This window comes from Lagopus leucura, unplaced genomic scaffold (genome assembly GCF_019238085.1).
Source record: "Lagopus leucura isolate 7727_CA_CO unplaced genomic scaffold, USGS_WTPT01 Super-Scaffold_100009, whole genome shotgun sequence".
In the NCBI taxonomy this organism is placed as follows: Eukaryota; Metazoa; Chordata; class Aves; order Galliformes; family Phasianidae; genus Lagopus; species Lagopus leucura.
In genome coordinates, this window is record NW_024962266.1 from 22,068,798 (window position 1) to 22,087,290 (window position 18,493).

At 39.9% G+C, this 18,493-nt stretch overlaps 1 protein-coding gene across 1 annotated transcript in view; it reads right to left on the minus strand.

The window, feature by feature from the left end:
* AGBL4 (AGBL carboxypeptidase 4) overlaps positions 1–18,493 on the minus strand; it is an 849,283-nt gene that overhangs the window by 130,101 nt on the left and 700,689 nt on the right. Inside the window, exon 9 of the mRNA XM_042873634.1 lies at positions 6,592–6,703. Coding sequence (XP_042729568.1) covers positions 6,592–6,703 — 112 coding nt within the window. The remainder of the gene's footprint in view (positions 1–6,591; positions 6,704–18,493) is intronic.

Sequence of the window (18,493 nt, forward strand, 5' to 3'; positions counted from 1 at the left end):
TTTCATGTAATAGCAATAAAACATCCAGAAAAAAAGATAATAAGGTGTACAGTAGATCACTGCAAAGTGGAGGTCATAACTAACATGTCTGCCCCAAACAGAAAAACATCAGTACAAAGATTTCTCAGAATGGTGAACTACAGGAAAGAAAAATGTGCCTGATTTGGATGTACGGAGCAGCCACCTGCAAGTGCTGCCGCATGCTTGTGCCCCAAGTCACAGGTTGCAAATATTAGTACCACACTTCAGAAACTAAAAGAGTTAACCAGAAGGGTACCAATTTAGGAATATGATAATGGAGAAAAGCTTTGAAGCATCAGGTACAAAGTCCACATCAATGCAATGTCATTGCATTGGAACTGAGAAGATTTGGGGTTTTGTTTTAAATCCTACAGAACAAAGTTTCATTCTTTTGTGAGAGAGGTAGGTTAGCTGAAACACTTCTTGCTCTAGATACAAACATTGCCAAAAGAGGACAGAAAAAAAAATTAAGAACTATCTCTGTGTCAGAGATTACCCCCACAGTGATATGGTACGACAGCACGAGTGCAGAAAGAAGCTTGGTAGATGTAGGCGCATCCCCTATGAATCTAGAGTACTCGACAAAAGCACAGTGAAGCAACGTCCAAGTATGTCACTGAGTAGCACAAAAACAAAACAGAAACAAAAAACCTGCTCAGTTTAGATGGAATGCAGGTTGTAACTTCCAGAGCTTTTACAAAAGTCAGGTTGTTTGCAAAGGGTGGCCTAACCAGCACATTCCTTCCACAACCATTACTCTGAGAAGGAGTTCACAGTTCCAAGTGGGACTTCATATTTAACAATGGGAAGAGCTTAACAGGAATATTTTTACTTTGTCTGAAGTATAATGTTAGCTAGAGCATTACTAACTCCTATTGTGCTTGTTTAACAGGATGGCACAAAGTAAAGTCAAAATACAAAGCACTTGGTAGAAAAATCTACAGAATCAGACAATGATCTATCTATTTCATTGTTAAATTATGACCTAGCAGCAGTGAAAGAAGGTTGCCCTCACTGGCATTTTGTTCAACAAAGGACTGAAATAAGAAATGCACTTACAGTTCTAAAAAGTTACCTTTCAGTCAGCAGGGACTGACAAGATGGCAACGCATTTCCACAACTGTAACAAACTGGCACAAACACAAACACCACAGAAAGCAGCCACAGGGTTACCTTAGTTGAACACTTGCTGTATAAGAGATAAAATCTCCTCTAATTTCATAAGGAGAGATCTAAAAAGCAGCATATCAGCCATTTTGCTTCAGAACAACTCAGAATAGCATGCACTAAGTTAGGCTGAGAATTATTGATGAAAAGTGGTGCCTGATGATAGCAGTTTTGATGCCCAGAGTGAAATCCATCAGGTACAACAACGCAGGACTGGATCTGTGGCATACATAGCACTCCCCTAGCGTTGCCACACTGGTCTTTTCCACAGGCCAAGCTGTCTCTCCTGTCTTCCAGCAGTAAATACATCAGATGTTGCACTGAGCGAAACCAGCTCCAGAGAGGGATGTCCACTTGTTTCTAAACAAGAGTTTATAGGTGGATTGTAATATAGAACCAACAAAGAGTACAGCCATTATGTTTGGAAGAAGGCAGATATATTCTTGTGAAGAGAAATGCAGCTATCTGCCAAACAATCTAGACCTACATTGACTTATCAGACAAAAGTCAGGTCTTCTGTAGTCCTAGCACATGCACACCCAAATCTATGTGGATCAAAAATAAGACCTCCACAGATGCAGCAAGACTGAAAATTATGATGCTTTTGTCTAAGTCTAAGCCAGCACACGGAATCTTAAAAAATCTCTTAAAACCAAAGAAGTGGTTATTCATCCTTAACTGCCACCCCCCATGTCTGCAGTATTACGTTTACTCATCCTTTCTTTTTATTAATTCCCTTGTCAGCAGATGCCCATAAAGCCCGTAGGCAAAGCGTCCCTTTTCCTCCCTCACACTAGTCCATAGCAGCAGCACATTGCCATCAGCAAACTCATCAGCTCATGTAGCAAGTATCTGTGTGGTGCATCCAAAGGTTCCAGCCCAGCAGATGACTCAGACTTGAGCACACTGGCATTACGTTTTGGCTGTATGTTTGGTTTTGAATCAAAGAAAGCTTTCACTCAGAATGGTATTGAAAGTATGCAAAGGCAGCAATGCTTCAAAGCGAGGAATTGAAAGGGAAATGTTTCCTGCATAAAAATAATTTAAGACTTTGGCATATGTGTGCGTGGCAAAGGAGGTGATAATTAGTGAGCACACATCAGGTAGGTGGGGATTTTGTGTTGGTTTTATTTTTTGTTGTTTGTCAAGTTTCCAGCTCAGTCAGGGCACAAGATTAATAGTGCCTAATACTGGAAACATTTGCATGTAAGTCTCCAGCTTCAATGAAAATAAGCAAAGAAAAAGAGGTGAATGACATGAAACCAATCTGGTTCCAGTCATCTTAAATTATCTATGTCAAATGAGTAGGTACTTCTGCTGTACCTGTCTCAGCCTCTGTTCTCGAATCATACAAGTACAATGTAATTGTCTCTCATGAAGGTGCCCAGAAAAAATAATTAAATTTTCTGAAATGCTCTCATGGCATAGAAATAAACAAAAATAAAAAGCCCACAAGGGAGTTAACAATCCTATCGTCAGTGTAGGATCAGAATAATGCACAGTAAGTACAGGATGAGGCTGTACAACCAACACTAAAGCTCCTGAAACAATACTCCAAATGGCTATTTATTATGGAAAAGTTTCCCATTTGGAGAACTCAGTGAGGCAAGGGTTTGACCAAGTGAGTAACACAAACACAAAGATCATATGATAATGTACATGCTCAAGGGGACTGAGTTAGCATTGAGTACGCTACCTAAGTTCACTCAGTGAACTTGTCCTAAAGAGTTATTTGCTCCTCAGGAAAATTGCTCTATGGCTATGCAAAACCAGCCCAGTCAATCAAGCAGAGAGCAGTACTGCTCTCTGTTTCTGAGGCTTCATGTTATCCCAGAGATAAGCACTGTTTGATCTCCACAGACCATCTACAGTCTGAGCTTGCCATTGCTGAGTTTTTGATCCCCTATCCAAAACATTTGAAGACCTGCTTAAATAAGCACACAAGGAGACCTGCTGAAGTCAACCAGACTGTTTATGTGTTTAAAGTCAGCCGTGCTTATATGATTTATCAGATTCCTTGCCTGGACTACAGACGTCCATTTTCCCAACAGCTCTCTACACCCCACAGGAACTTTCTGGTCCCACTGTTTATAGTTGCTGTAATGGTTCATAAGAACACTGTCTGAGGTACTTCAGGCAAAAGTCAGCTGAATTGGTTTAAATGCTCCATTCATGTTCCGAACAAATTCATCTACCTTGGCCCAATAGGAAGAGGGGAAACATCTACATGTATCACAGCTGCAGAGGTGGGAAGGCAGTGATGTCTGGAGTATGGGAAGGGAATGGTACTTGCAAACAGAAACACCTTCAGCCAGCAGTAAAAGATGAAGAACAAGTTTGCCACTTCAGTCTCGTCTGCAGTACTGACAAAACTAGACCTGGAGCTGAGAGCAAGCCCCCAATTCAAATAGGCCAACAAAATGACAGTGACTTACTATCAGGAGTGATTGTTTCAAAATCAATGACAGAGAATGACTGGAAGCTTTTGGTGTCTTATATATTGACCCATCCTCTTCCTCCTAATATGTGGTCACTATGAAATTTGAAACTCTTTAAAAATAAAATAAGCGCACATTGTAAAATGTGTGAGCAAAAGAGCAAACTAGAGAAAAAGAGAACTAGAGACGCTTTTGTTTATTTTTATACAGTGACTACAGTAAACACTCAGCCCTGGACCATGTAATGCTGGAATCATGTGGCATTGTGTATGTGCCTCATACCCACTTGACTTATTTAGTCATCCTCCTCTCTCCAGAATGAACTTTTTTCAAAGGAAACAGCTTATCTTTCATACTGCAGCAGCAGAAGAAAAATCCTCCTATGCAGTAATACTTAAAATGTGGTTTTATGCTCTTATGGCAGCTAATTTTCCTTAAATGACTTAAGGGAATGAATATATCTGAGGGGCCTGCACCAAGCCATTCTGGAATAGCAACAAGAAGCTGAACTTCCTCTGCTTTAAAGAACATAATCTCCTGCGGGCAGCTCCTCGTGACAGATCTTGTCTAGAGGGGAAGGGATGGAGGTTATTTTTTATTACAGTACTTTGCAGGGATCATTACTTTGCATTTTATTTCATTTCATGTTCCCCAGTGGGGGGAAAGGTGACAGGACAGACCAATGTGGATGCAGATTCTCTGATCCATCGTGGTTTGACAATAGCTCCTTACCACTGGCTCACCTGCACGCAACCAGCCATCACGTGCTGCCCATCTGAAAGGTACACTGTACACCTGGACTGTACTTACAATTTTCAGCAGCTTCAATTGGTACAAAGCAAGTTTTTATTCTGGCACTCTGTTAGTAGGGTCTGAGGTAGCTGACATGTCTTCCCTTTCTGTCACAGCGCCATATATATATATATACATATATATATATATATATATATATATATATACATATACATATATACACACACATATACTGAAATACAAACATCACTGGATCAGGGAGACTAAGAATCTGCTACTGCCTGAAAAAAATGCAACCAAGCAATAATCCCTTATACAGCCCTGTATTTCTAGGGGTTTCTAAAACTGTCCTCAACAATGGTACTGACTTTGGGATCATAAAAGCAGGCAAGAAGTTTTTGGTGAATAGCTAATTCACTGAGAAATGAAACTGAAGAGACATCTGGATGTTGCTAGAAGTCTAATTAAAAAGAAGAAAAAAAAAGAATCCTAAATTGCTTTTTTTAAAAAAATTAAATAACCTTGAAAATGAAATGTTACATTTGTGTCTGAAAGGCTCCCATTCTTTCTCAGAAGGAAATGAACTGGAACTGGTTCATCTCAGGTTGATCATTGGGGAGGGGTGGGAGACAGAGAGATAGAGGAGAAAAACATTTCCATTTCATAACAACTCCAACTAAACATTTCTTCTGATTTTTCATTTCAGCTACCAGAGCAAATAAATTGATTCTTTGCACACAGGGCAACAGGAAAACTACCAGAGTCTTTAAAGCTTCCCAGGAATGGGACAAAGTTGAAAACACTTTTTTTCTCCCAAGAATAGCTTTAGTTTATTGATAGTGACTTTTAACTTTGACAAGAGGTGTTGCTTTACTATTTAATGTGCTTTCCCTACACCCAACCCTCTCATAATTTTTAAGGACCTCTTTGTCCCTGGAAAAAAAAAAGAAAACAACTTTCTCTTCATCTGAAGTGGCTTGCACACTCTGTCTTCTAGAAGGAAATTGTTCTTTGGAGTAGAAAAGATCAAACTATCTGGAATACTCCTTCCTTTTCATTCCATCATCATCACTCTAACTTATAGGATGGATGAAGAGCTTTAGGCACAGAGCTAGGTATGGCACAAACAGAACAGAAAAAAATGCAAGCCAAACAAGAAAATATTTTACATACAATAGGATTCCTCCCCTTATTTAGGACACTAACTATTAATTTGTCTTCTTTGTGCCTAAAGCACCTTCTGTACAGGTGTTACTGCTATCTATCTGAAAAAGTCCAGTGAAGATATATTGGCAGAAGCAGGAGTTAAAGTGAAGTAGCTCTTTAGATATTGTTCTACACTAGACGAAGCCAAGGGTAGGAATACCCTTTCTTTATTAACCCTGGGCAAACCAGGTCCCTTCTTTTTTTTTTTTTTTTTTAAACAAAACAAAACACTATCAGAAAGAAAAAGAAAAAAAAAGCCTCTGTGAAAATAAAGATCCAAAGCAAAAAGAAAGGACAAATATCAGAAATTCCATACAGAATAAAATAACAAGCTGTAAGATCTGCTCTTATTTTTCGGTAGTGATTTTTTCCTACCCATCTCCATCGTTGTTCAGCAGTTTTTCTTAGGTGCCACATTCAATAATCCTTCTGCACTTTGATGTCAAACATTCAATAGCTATCTGCCTGCCTCCCGCTTCTCCATATTCCCTGCAATCCATCTCCTCTGATTAGCTAAGATTTCACCTTTGAGAACACCTCTGCCTCTCTGAGTGAGCATGAGTGTGTGCGTGTGTATTTATATAATATTTGCAAATATTATCTCCCTCCTGCTCTGCATGCTACATAGCAACCTCTGCCAGAGCTATGGATTAAGCATCAATGCCATTCAGTAATTCAATTTGGGGGGCCTGCTGTTTCAAATCCAGCTCAGGACATCATGAGAGCAGCTCAATTGAATTTAGGGTCTGCTTTCAGCATTACTTCATATTTAATCCGAGCTGAACTTCATTTCACTTGCTCTCTCCACTAAGATGCTTTCTGCAACCAAAAGATACTTCAGATGTTCCGTAATCTCATGCAGTGGGGGTGTTTGTGCTTACTTCTCTCTTATATTGGTTTGCCACTGGATTAAGCCATGTCAGGGCTGCTGGCAGCTTGCAGAACGCCCACAGGAGGAGACAGTCTGTACCCGAGGTGAGTGGCTGCTGTTCCCTTCCCCACTCACCGGGTTGTTGTACATCTCAACGATGAGCTGCTTCACTCCATGCAAGGTGGGATGAGCCCATGGAGATGGATTTGCCCAGTGCCGGTTTAAATCAAAACCCATCAGAGAGCACCTGTGCACACACAGACAAAAAGAACACAACGCATATATATATGGGCTTCCGACACTTCTGGCTTCAGATGTAGAACTATCTTTCATTCAGCCTCCTTCTCCTTCCCAGCACAGATGCTCCCTCTCTCCTTCCCCTTCCACCAGCTGGCCACATGAGTGTGGAAAAGGAGTGTGGCACCTGCCTGTGCCTGGGGATCCCCATCTGTGCCGTGTTGCAGCTGGAGATCCTCAGCCACAAGGATGAAGGGCATCTCCAGGCCTTTACTTTGCACTCAGTCAGGCCTTGACCCAGCAAAGCTGTTAAGAGCATTGAAATCAATGGCCATGAAGTACGTGCTTAAAGGATTTAAAGCATGAATGTAACTGTTCCACTAACCCAGGGCCTTAGTTTTTTCCTCTTCTGCAATTGCCTATACAAAAGTTAGCTAGCGAAGACACTAAGTTAGAATGCTTTTTGGCCATCGGATCTTGCGGGCAGCGAAGCATGTATGCCACCTTGGCTTCTCCTTCCTGCCCTGACTCATATACCTCTCAGTATACTGTCTGTACATTCTATTTTGCTGCTCTTGGCCCTATGGAGTAATATTCCATTCTGAGTGAAGCCCCATTGAAATGTGAGGCTCTTGGTAGGGGAAACACCCAAGAAATTAAAAATCTGGAGGAGGCATAAACAAAAGAAGGAAATCATTTTCCTTTTCACTCCAAAGATCAGCCAGACAATCCCTGGCCAGTGATATAAGGTGGGAGATAAGTCCCTTCTACTCTCTCAAGCTGAGCTTGGGACCAGTGAGAAGAAGCAGAATGTCAGGAACTGTGATCTAAGATCACAACAGGAATTTTATGAAAGATTACACAAAGTCCACAGAAATAACAAAAGCCCAGGCAGAAATGCAACTTTATACATAATACAAACAAAAAAAAATCAACTTCATTGCTAAGCCTTAAATCTTCTTGAGAAAACAAGGGCTTTCATTGATCCCTGGTCTATTATGAAAATGCCTGTTCAGCCTTAATCTTTTAAACACACCTATGTAAACAATAGAGATTTACTCCAGTGGCATTATCTTTTGATAAAAATTTTAAGAATCTGAAGACTGAAAAACATTAGTTTAATTGGCAAAAAGAAAGGGAAATGCTCTCACTTCCCTAGCAGTCAAAAAAGATGACTGTATACATCAATCCCAAAAAAAAGCTGCATACAGACAAGTGAAATACTAAGAAAGATGAGGGGATGAACACGGGATGTAGTAGAGAAAATAGCCTCCCTGTCTTGGCCATTACCAGTCTGCTCATCCAAAGAACAGCTGTGTGTCTTGCCTGGACACCCCAGCAATTTTACAGACAACTAAGGCTGTTGTTTCCACCCCAACATAAAACAAAACATTATAGAAGCTCTTTTTTCTCTCCTTTTATTTTTTTGTCTTAACATAAACTCTCTCTCCAGTCGGTTCTCCTAATCCTATTTTCTTTTGATCTCACAGACATTGATATAAAATCAGAAGTACTTTCAGAGACATAGGTGGAATTACATTGGGATAAAACTGGTAGAAGTACAGAATTACAGGAATGAGTTTTCATTTAACAAACAGAAGCTGTGGTGATCATCATGAATCTTATTATATTTTGAAAGAATTCCCAAGAAAACAGCATGCACAGCCTACAAGACAACTTTCTTCAGAGTTTAGAACCTCAAATCTTATGCCCCCATGGTTGAAGTCTCCCATTTAAATATTTCAAACTAATAACACTACAAAAACCAAGCATATTTTGATTTTACTCTAGCTCCTAAATACACTGAGGTGGGCAAGCCATAGAGCAGCAAAAGCAAACTTTAAATTCACACATAGGTTGTCAATATTCTTATCTTGGGCTTGGGACTATTTGGATAACATTGTATAAATCATCCCTACAGGGAACAGAAGTAAGCAATATCCAACTTTTGTAAAATACCCAGGTGTTGCATTTTGCAATAGCTAAATTTTCTGTGAATCTCTTGTTAGTAATGAATCTCATAGCTCAGGCAAGAAGAATAGTTGAAGATAGTTGTCTTGGCTCAACAAGTCTTTATAAATAGAAAGAAGCAATACTTGACAAACAAGTTATTCATTTGGGAAGCTCCTCTGAGCTCTATTTAATAGAATCCTAAATCAATTTCCAAATATCATTTAGCCAGTCTTTGATGTGATATCACATCTTTATCAATTTAACAACAATTAATTTGATTTCTGATGGAGGCATTACTATTTCTTTCCAGTATGGCAACAGTGTAAAATTTTCTTTTTTTCTTTTCTTTCAAGTCTATTTTTTATTTCCTTTTTGCCTAAAGACACATTTGTATCTACCGCATCCTTATTATTTATCTGCTGCAAACTCATGGTCTCTCTAAGGTAACATCAAGTTGTGTTCCTTGTTACTTTAGATTTGATTATTGACTCTATTACATGTAGAACTGTCTCCCAAAGCTCACGTATATCAGGACATGACCAAAACATACGGCAAGAGTCTCCCACATGCCTACTACAGATCCAGCATAGATTATACTCTCTTGCTCCCAGATGATGCAATCTCCCTTGTGGTAGTACCTCCAATGCAAGCTCAGGATAACTTAAAAACTGCATCTTGCACTGCTTTGTAATTCCCCCTACCAACCTTTAAACAGTTTGTTTCTAGTACACACTGCATGCTATTTCCATCGCTTAACTATTCATCTGCTCCTTTAAGCACTGAGTAGGCAAAGTGAGAATATAGGTAAGCTATGGAAACAGCAGCTCTGCAAAGGGAAACAGCTATGTACTGATATAACAGGGTATCTTTCAATATTTAAGACCAGATCTCTCCCTTACTCAGACTGCAAGTGGCTTCAGCATGGTTCCTTATATGACTAAGTATTTCCCAAAATGGGAAAGGACTTCCAAATAATTCCTGCTGAGATTAGATTTATTTTGTGCAGTAATCGAACTAATGCACTCTGTACAAAAATAAGAGGATAGAGAAAAAAAAAAAAAAAAAAAAAAAGGCAACATAAACCAAGCTAGATAAATTCTACCAAAGGCCAGTTTAAGAAAAACATTTGAAGAGTGACAAGGAAGAAAACAAAGCAGGAGATGTCACAGACTCCAACAGGCTCAAGAGAAGACAAAAGTGGTTTCAAAATTAGTGATAGGTGAAGGAGGTGAACATCTCCAGGGTAAGGGCATTGGAAAATACTGCATTCCATGAGGTCATGCCGATGAACATGGAAGATAATATTGACATAGAGACAGGCAAGAATGATATGTGCAGACTCTCACCGGTTAGAGAAAGGTGTAATCAGGAGGAACTGAGTTTCCTACAACAAGCAAAGTAGCAAATTGTTGCTATTACCTCACCTACCTGATGCAGACGTCATTCATACTATGAAAACCTGATGTTTGTATTACAGAGTAATTGCTGATAAAAATGACATATATGTCACATGAAATATTTAAGCCGTTAACAATTGCTTGAATTTTGGACTGTGCTAGTTAGGGTTTGCTAGATACACGTGCCACTTACATATTTTTGTTTTCTGACAATTTATATTTAAATCAGGTTCTATCACTATTTTGATTGAATTAGAATTTGTTCTTCATAAATGTTCTTCAGTCTTTTTCGAAAATTTCTGTTTTCTACCAACCAGTAGATAAATTTATTACAGTGTTTACAAATTTACATAAACACAGTACAAATTCAGTCAAAGCAAATGAGCTTCAAAATTGAAATGGAAACTGAAACATTTTGCAGTATTTATCCCACCCTACTTGGGAGACAGCCAGATCTCAAGAGGTTACCATCTCAACTCAGTTAAACCAAAAAATGTTCAGACCTGCATTCAGCTTGCTGGGCAACTGTCTGGACAGAACCTCCTTGCCTCTGGGGGCTTAACTTATCAGAGGTTTTACAGACTTCTTAGACATCTGCTGTAATGAAAACATTCTCATCTCTTGCTGGAATAGAGGAAGGTTTAGTATCAAGGCATATGCTAGGTTTATTGTTAGGGCTGCTTCCTATTCTTTCAAGTTATGTCTTTACTTTCTACAATCTTCAAGTTTCAGAAACCTCCAGGACCTCTGCCTTCTTTTCTCTTGGGTTCTTCTCCCCACCCCCTGCCCCCCATTCATTTTCCCTACCACGTGTCTCTCACTAACAGACCCATTTCCACAAGGTGAGATACAGAGAATAATGGAGGAAAGGAGTTAAAGAAATCCTTTTTCATGGCATATGATTTAATACAAAGAGAACTCTACACTCTTCCCTTCAGCTTTGTAAGGTTGCGTTGGTTCATTGGATCAGTACCAGGTGAATCTCTAGATAATGCTGCACATAAAGCCAGGGAGTTCAAATCCACAAATGGCACTACTGACAGGGTTAGGATTTGAAATTGAAAAGGTAGTGGGGGGACCTCAGGCTTATTGCAATACAAGTGGAGACAGAGGGTAATTGGTCTCCATTGTTGCTCTTCGAGGCAAGAGTAACAGCAAGAAACTGCTGAGAATCTGCAGCCTGCAATATCATGCGAGAAGAGTAGTTGTGCAGCATGAGTGAATACAAGAGGAACACATGGAAGACTTGTTTCTTTTAATAAATATATCATTTTAAACCTGTTATATTCACGACGTTTTACAAATCAACTCTACACCTGCTGTTGTTGGAGAAGTCAGAGTCTTCATTAGTGCACATTTCATCATTTGGGTGCTTGGGGTTTGCGATTTATGCATTTGCCTATTATTCATTAAAGAGGATTCATTCAAGCCCACATGTTCTCAGGCAATTAGGTAGCAAGACATTCTAACGCTCCAGCTACAAAGCATCCCTCTCCCATCCCTCTCTCCCTCCTTCCGAGCTTTCTGCATTTTTAATTTAGAGCTCTGGAAACCTTCACAAAGGCTATTTAACATAACCACTGCAGTGTGCTCCAGGCAGAACACGAGTGTCCATACAGAGCAGAATAGCATTAGCTACCAGAGACCACACGGTGGAGTAGATGTTTACAGAATGATTGCTGCATAGTGTACTGACATAATTTTAAACAGTACATGATGGTTAAAGATATGTTTCTCCATTTTCTGTGTAAACAGTGTTAAATAAGAATAAACACAAAGGGATATTTTCTCTTTCTGATGAATGCTTGCATTTCTCAGTGCTGGTAATAGGCGTTACAGACACACTCACCAAGGAGAATATGCCTCTGCACCTGACATGGGCAGACTCCCTTCTCTGATCTGCAGGATACATCTCAATTCCAGTATTAAACTCTCCCTCCACAGCCTGAGTCCTCAGAAATGCCAGAAGGACTCCTGGGCATGAACCAAAGCACTGGAAATAAAGCCTATCCCTCATAGAGGAGAATCCCACCCTGTGAATGATCTCAGGTGTAAGGTGGTAAGATCTAATCATCACCACAGTTTCTCCCTACACATTCTCCAGTCCACTTTTCAGTTTTTCAAGAAACACCATTCCCAGCACGTTCCCAGGGAGGTTGCCCATAGGTTCACCAAGATCTTTCTGAGGCAGCCAGTTTCTGGCTCCACACGCAGATCTTTGCAGGAGCAGCTCATCTCTGTCTCACCCCAGGAAGGTGTTCTGGGACTCCCACTCCCAGCAGCGTGCTGAGTCACACGCACATCAATTTAGCACACCTAGGTGCTTTAACCATGTCACTGACACCGCCTACAGTGCTTCCATTTTCAAGCTTGATTCATTGTTTGGCCTTTTCAAAACAAAGTATGTAGTTCACTTAATGAGGAGAAAACAGCAGTTTTTTCTCCAACTTTTGGATCCCAAAATTTCCACTGCAGATATTGACCACCGCAGCTTCCCTGATGCAGACCAAGAGCCACCTACAACTCATGGATCACAAGCTGTAACGCACTGAGGAGAATCTTAGCTTCACATGAGATTAATTTACCAAATCTCCACCTCTGTGAGTGCTCCCTGCAGCCCAAACTCCTCCAGGTCCTCCTTCCCAGTCTTCCCAACACTTCTCATCTTCCACAGGATCTCTCAGAACCTTCCCCTTCAGAAAGACAGACATGCTTTAAATACATGACACCTCCCAATCATTAGATAGCACTCCAGCTGCTGTATGCCAACATCCCCCACGTTACAACGTCTATTTCACACAGTTCTTGTCAGATGAAGTTGGCAGTCTTACTTAACCTACTCACCTTCAGGCAAGAGGAAAGGAGTAGTGTGTTCCCTCTAGACCGGTGTTACACAAACATGCCCCAAAAGATGGTTCAGCTCCTACTGTCAGATCTATGACACGTGGAAAGCTGCAGTTCAAGGAGCAAACCTTAACATCGCAAACCCATGCTCTTAAGAAGTTTGGATATGCCACAGCTGCACAGATACATACAGCCTTCATTCAACTCTGCATATATCATTATTCTGACAGCCTTCAACTATGGTAGCACAGGGTGTTTTTCCACAGGGTTCTTACTTTATTCTGCACACAGGATCAACACTGTTCATTAATGAGCAGATTATTCAATATTTTGTCTTTTCCTTATTGCTCAATACACAGCCCTAGGCTCCTGCTTACTGCATGCTGCTCAGAGCTGTTCTGGAGACAGAGCTATTCAGCTCCTCACAGCTTTCCTAAAGTGCTCAGCACTGCAAGACACAATAGCTGTATAAAACACTGATGGACTTCTTTTCCCTACTCCACTGATACAGGAGGGAACTACATTGTCCCAGTTCATAGAAGAATTGTTGGAACACACTGACTGAGATAAGAGGTGCCTGCGAATTTGGACCATTATATCCAAAAGGCCAAGGACAGATATTTTAAGAGAACTTCACATTACATAGCATGCTACGCATTCAGCATCTACCGTACACTGATTTGAGCTGAAGCTGACTGTATTCAAAGCCCAAAATGACCACATGAATGAATGGGAAGAATATTTAAAACAGCCAAGTTTAAGAGTTAGGAGTGTTGGAGGTAAGGTTCCTATCAAATGGTAAGATATTAATAGATGATATATGGCTTTGGGATGTTTTTCAGTTGTACCTTAGTTTTTAGTTTTTGTTTTTAATTCCAGTGCTGCTGCAGTTAACTTCTGCATGGTTAGCACCATGCCTGACCTTGCCCTTACTCTTCTGTATAGCATTAAACAATTACTTCACTACACTGCAGGCTGCCAGACAATTTGCATCCAGAACCATCACTTATGTTATGACAGTGATGCTACACACACACATTTTCAATAGGTGTATGTCAGAACTCGGATAGAAGAAATCCATCTCCACATCTCAAAGGCCTTCTCCTCTTTGATACCCTGAAGTGCAAGTCTGACTTATTACCAAAACTGTCAAGAAGACATTCTCTATTCTGATGAGATGGCAAACAGTAAAGCAGCACAGGACTGGCAACCTGCAGCTGAATGCTAACTAGCAAGATGTAACTGCCCAGCATCATAAAGCTTGACCGCTGGCTTCCTTTTAGAACTATCCTTGCTAACAGGCTCCAATACACTTAGGTATTTCCCACTCACACGCAGCCAGTATGCTGATTGTATTCCTGCACAGTCTTGCCATATCTGCAACTAGCTCCTCTTGCAAATGTGTTTTGGATTGGATACATAAATATCCATCCATTTTGAGCTGGTGGAAGAGAGGCTCTTTTATCGTATCTGCACAGGGATACTCAACCCATGCACGCTGCCTGAAAATCCATGCATCAGTGGCTAGCAGCAGGTAGAGTCAGGGATACATCTGTTAAACAGGCGATCCAATACAAAGTCCCTTTACCACTATTAAGTGAATTTACAATTGCATGAAGACCTGAACAAAGCTACAGGTTTCATAATATTACAGAAGAGGGAAAAATAAGCCAGTGGTTAACTTAGGGTGGTAACATAAGACTGTTGGAGACATCTTATACAGCCTACAGAAAAACTGCAATGCCTAAGTTCTCCTCTTGTAAAAATAATTTTATTACTGACCCTCCATGGTGTTTTAAGAGGAAATACATGAAGGATTATGAAGTACTTTGGCACTACAGTGATGGGGATATATCAGGCTCTGTAGATGGAGATTAAGTGGTTTATGGAATCACAGGAAAGTTTTCTGACACAGTCTGAATTTTAGTGAGGTTCACTTCCAGTAAGATTGCACTACTTCACACTTAACATTCTCTTCTGAAATGCTTCTAAAAGCAATAAGATATCCCAGCCTATTTTATGAGAGAAATTCTCTGAGGCTTTATATATATATATGTACAACACATCTACATATACATACAAATATGTCAGCGTTTCCTCTTGCTCTTTCAAGCCCCAGCTCCCTGTAACTAAAGATTTTTTTCCCCTCTCAAATGTTTCTCTGTTCTCACTTTACTTTTCAAGGTCATCTGGCCCACTGGGTGTGTTACATATTGCTATCTAATTAAAGAGAGCATATTAACCTTATTCTATTAGGTTGTTTTAGAACCTGCCAGATGAATATTGCACATTAGCAAAGGGACAGCATGGCCAAGTCAGATAAAAAACAGCAACACACAAAATACCAGAGCATACATCTTTGGAAAGTCCACTAGAAACTCTGAGCATGATGCAAATGTTCTTCCCATAATCACTGCTACAATAAAATAGTAAACATTTCATAACTGAAATAACACCAGTGCCAAGTTTGTCACATAACATTTCAGAAGATGGCAGGCAAGCTATAAAGCCCTGATCTGCCACTGATTGCAATCAACAAAAAAGCCCAGATGCTTTCAAAGGAAGTTAAATCAGGCTCAGATCTTTTCCAATCACTTCTTAATTTAAGGGGCAGAGTTCTACCATCTGAGCTTCACTGCATGGTATTGCCTCAGCCCAAACAACACAGAAAATGAGGAACTCTTTGACAGCACAGTGGTCTTTGTTCTATTACCAATTTCTACCTCAGATCACTTTAGCTTTGCATTTTCCACCAGTCCCATTGGTAGAAATGGGACTTTCCATGTGACCAATTCCATGCTACATGCCCTAGACAGCAAGCTACCTGGCAAAGATTTACTTCTTATATTACCCCACGGCATCTCCTCTTACTAAGTCAAGACAATGTAGGAGGAGATCTGGTGCCATTGCATGCGATAGGAGGTCAGTTGTCTAAAATGGATGCTTGTCTGATGCAGAAGAATGGGAATGTAAAAGCACTCAAACTGTAACTCCTATGAATCACTGCAACGCACCAGCAGAATGTGATTTGATACTAAGCCAAGCTTAAACTACACATTTTGATTCTGGTGCACTGAAAACATCTCATTGCAATGAATAATGGTAGAGTGAAAGATTAGTCTGAGAATACTGATGAGAATGTTAAATCCGAAAAAAAATTCAGGGATTTGGAGCATTCACTTTTTTTTGTTGCTATCCATTGAAAACAAGCACTTGGGGGTAAAATGGCCAGAAAACCCTTTTTTTGCCTATCTGTTAATAAAAATTTTTAGTATTATACAATTTCCTGTGATTTATAGAAGAATACAACCGTTTCGGAGGACACGCAACATCTGAATAAAGGAGCTGAGGATGAAGCACCATGCCAAATTAAATTTGCTGGTAACCTTTATCCATGCAGACCAGGAGAGATTTCAGGTGGAAGCTGATCTTAGCATACTTATTATCCTACTTCTTACATTATACTTGTTGATCAAAAAAGCCACTGTGTTGCCTAAATATTTATGAGTGAAAAGCTTCTTGTCAGTCCAGATACTTGAGTTAAACCTACCATGCAGAACTGATGCTTTTTTCTTATGTAATCCTTAAAGAGATCATCCAATATGAGATTATGACACACCACTGTGTCTGGCTTTCTACCTCTCTTCTCATCCTTAGAAACTTTGCTTTCCAATTTTGGCAGCCAGAGAGCTCCATAACTGTCAAAGATGTGCACTTCTCTCAGTCTAACTGCATCTCCCTGGCATCACGGTCTTTAATATTTTCTAGTGAACTGTCCATTCAATCAGACAAATTATTAATGGATGTTAAAGCACTAAGATACATAGGAATACTAAAACTATGCCAGCAAAATGAAACAGAAGTTCTCGGCCATATGTTAAGTTTCCCAGAAACCTTGTATGCCATTGATCAAAAACTGAAGTATGGCTTCAGTATAACTTCAGTCAAGTTTTATAGGAAAGCTTGCAATTGCTTCAGTACCATCTCCAAGAAATTCTCTTGCCTGCTGCTGTCAACATCGCAAGTGCAAAAGCCAGCCAATATCATCCCCTATTAAGAGAAAAAGTATTCATCATCTCAAGTATGTTATATGTGAAATTCAAGACACTGCAGCAGTGGAAGGAAATGCAATTCAAAACAATCTTGGGGTTAAAAAAATACAAATGCTCACATGGTTGTGCATGCTGCAGTACGCAGTACTTTTTGCCTATTACTTGTATCCTGCAAGCTAAATGAAATGGCTGGTTGGATCACACCGTTTGTGCCTATGTTATCTTCCAGGAATTTCTGTGTCAGTGGATGACAACAATGTCAAAGACTTCCAGTTCTTTTAATTTCTATGAACATAGGCAACTAAGCAGAAGAAAAAAGGCTGCTCCTATGATCATTTCTACTGAAGAAAATATTACTTAATGAACTAAGACTTTTATTAGGCAACAGAGAATCCGAATGTTAAAAACGTACAAACAACACCACAATAAACAAACCAAAAAACCATGCATTTCTATCCAGAGAATTTCAACATGTGACTGGAAAAAGCCTTAAGAAACAAATATAACACTAAGGCTAGCTCTTCTTTCAGATAGGAGTCAGACTGAAAACCTCCAGAAGTCCACATTAATATCTTTTTCATTTAATTCTGTGAAAATCCCTAAATAAAGGGAAAGTTTCAATTACTGCTCTTAGCTCAGTAGACACCAGAGAACCCATCTGTGGGACAGCAGGCTTCACAAGAGGCCTCTGGAATTATTTATTTTTCTTTATGCATATTTGCAGTCTAACACAGTTCAGCACCCCTGAGATACAATCCTATAGCAAAAATGTACAATGAATGAGAACATATATGAGTGGGAAGTGGAGGAGCAAACAGATTTCAATTTCAAGCTTTCATGGCTTAGCATAAACAAACATGAAACAATTCATCCTTAGAATATAGAGGTGGGAGGAGGATATTGACAGTGTCCTCTAGACACAGAGAGACTGAGAAGTAGGGAGCCTGGAGCGAAGAGAACATTTTAAAAACTGTTGAAAGCCTTAGGAAAGTTAGAAGCAAAGATGAAGCTTGCCTGTTTCATCCACTGGGCTGTAAGCGGAATTCTCCTACCCCGCTACCCCCGAGACTGTTAAAAAATAAGTCAGCCCTGTCAAATGTTGCTTTCTCCTTAACAAATATGACCTTTTAAAAATCTGAGTTAAAATTCAGAATGAGTGAACAGATTCTAGAGAAAGCCACAGGAATAGCTTCTAAAGAGCTTACACTCAGCTAAGGCTCTTTATGAATCTGAAAAGCCTAAATGAATTTTTTATTTTCCCCCCAACATGTTGTTTTTCACAAATTCATCTTCTGCCCATATTCAAGCTGACATGGGACTAAGGTTTTAATGGGACAGTGCAATGATCTTGTAGTGATCATTAAGCGATTAGAGAGCTTTCTTCTGTTCCAGATTTGTATAGACACTCATTTAAGCTGTAAGCAGACAATCTAAATCCCACCTTCCCAGCAGACTTTCCCATTAGCTTCCTTATTCTCTCAACATTAAAAGCAATGAGGCACTGCATAGTTGTTACTCACTGCTTCAGCACCAGCAGTGCCTCCCACGGTAAGC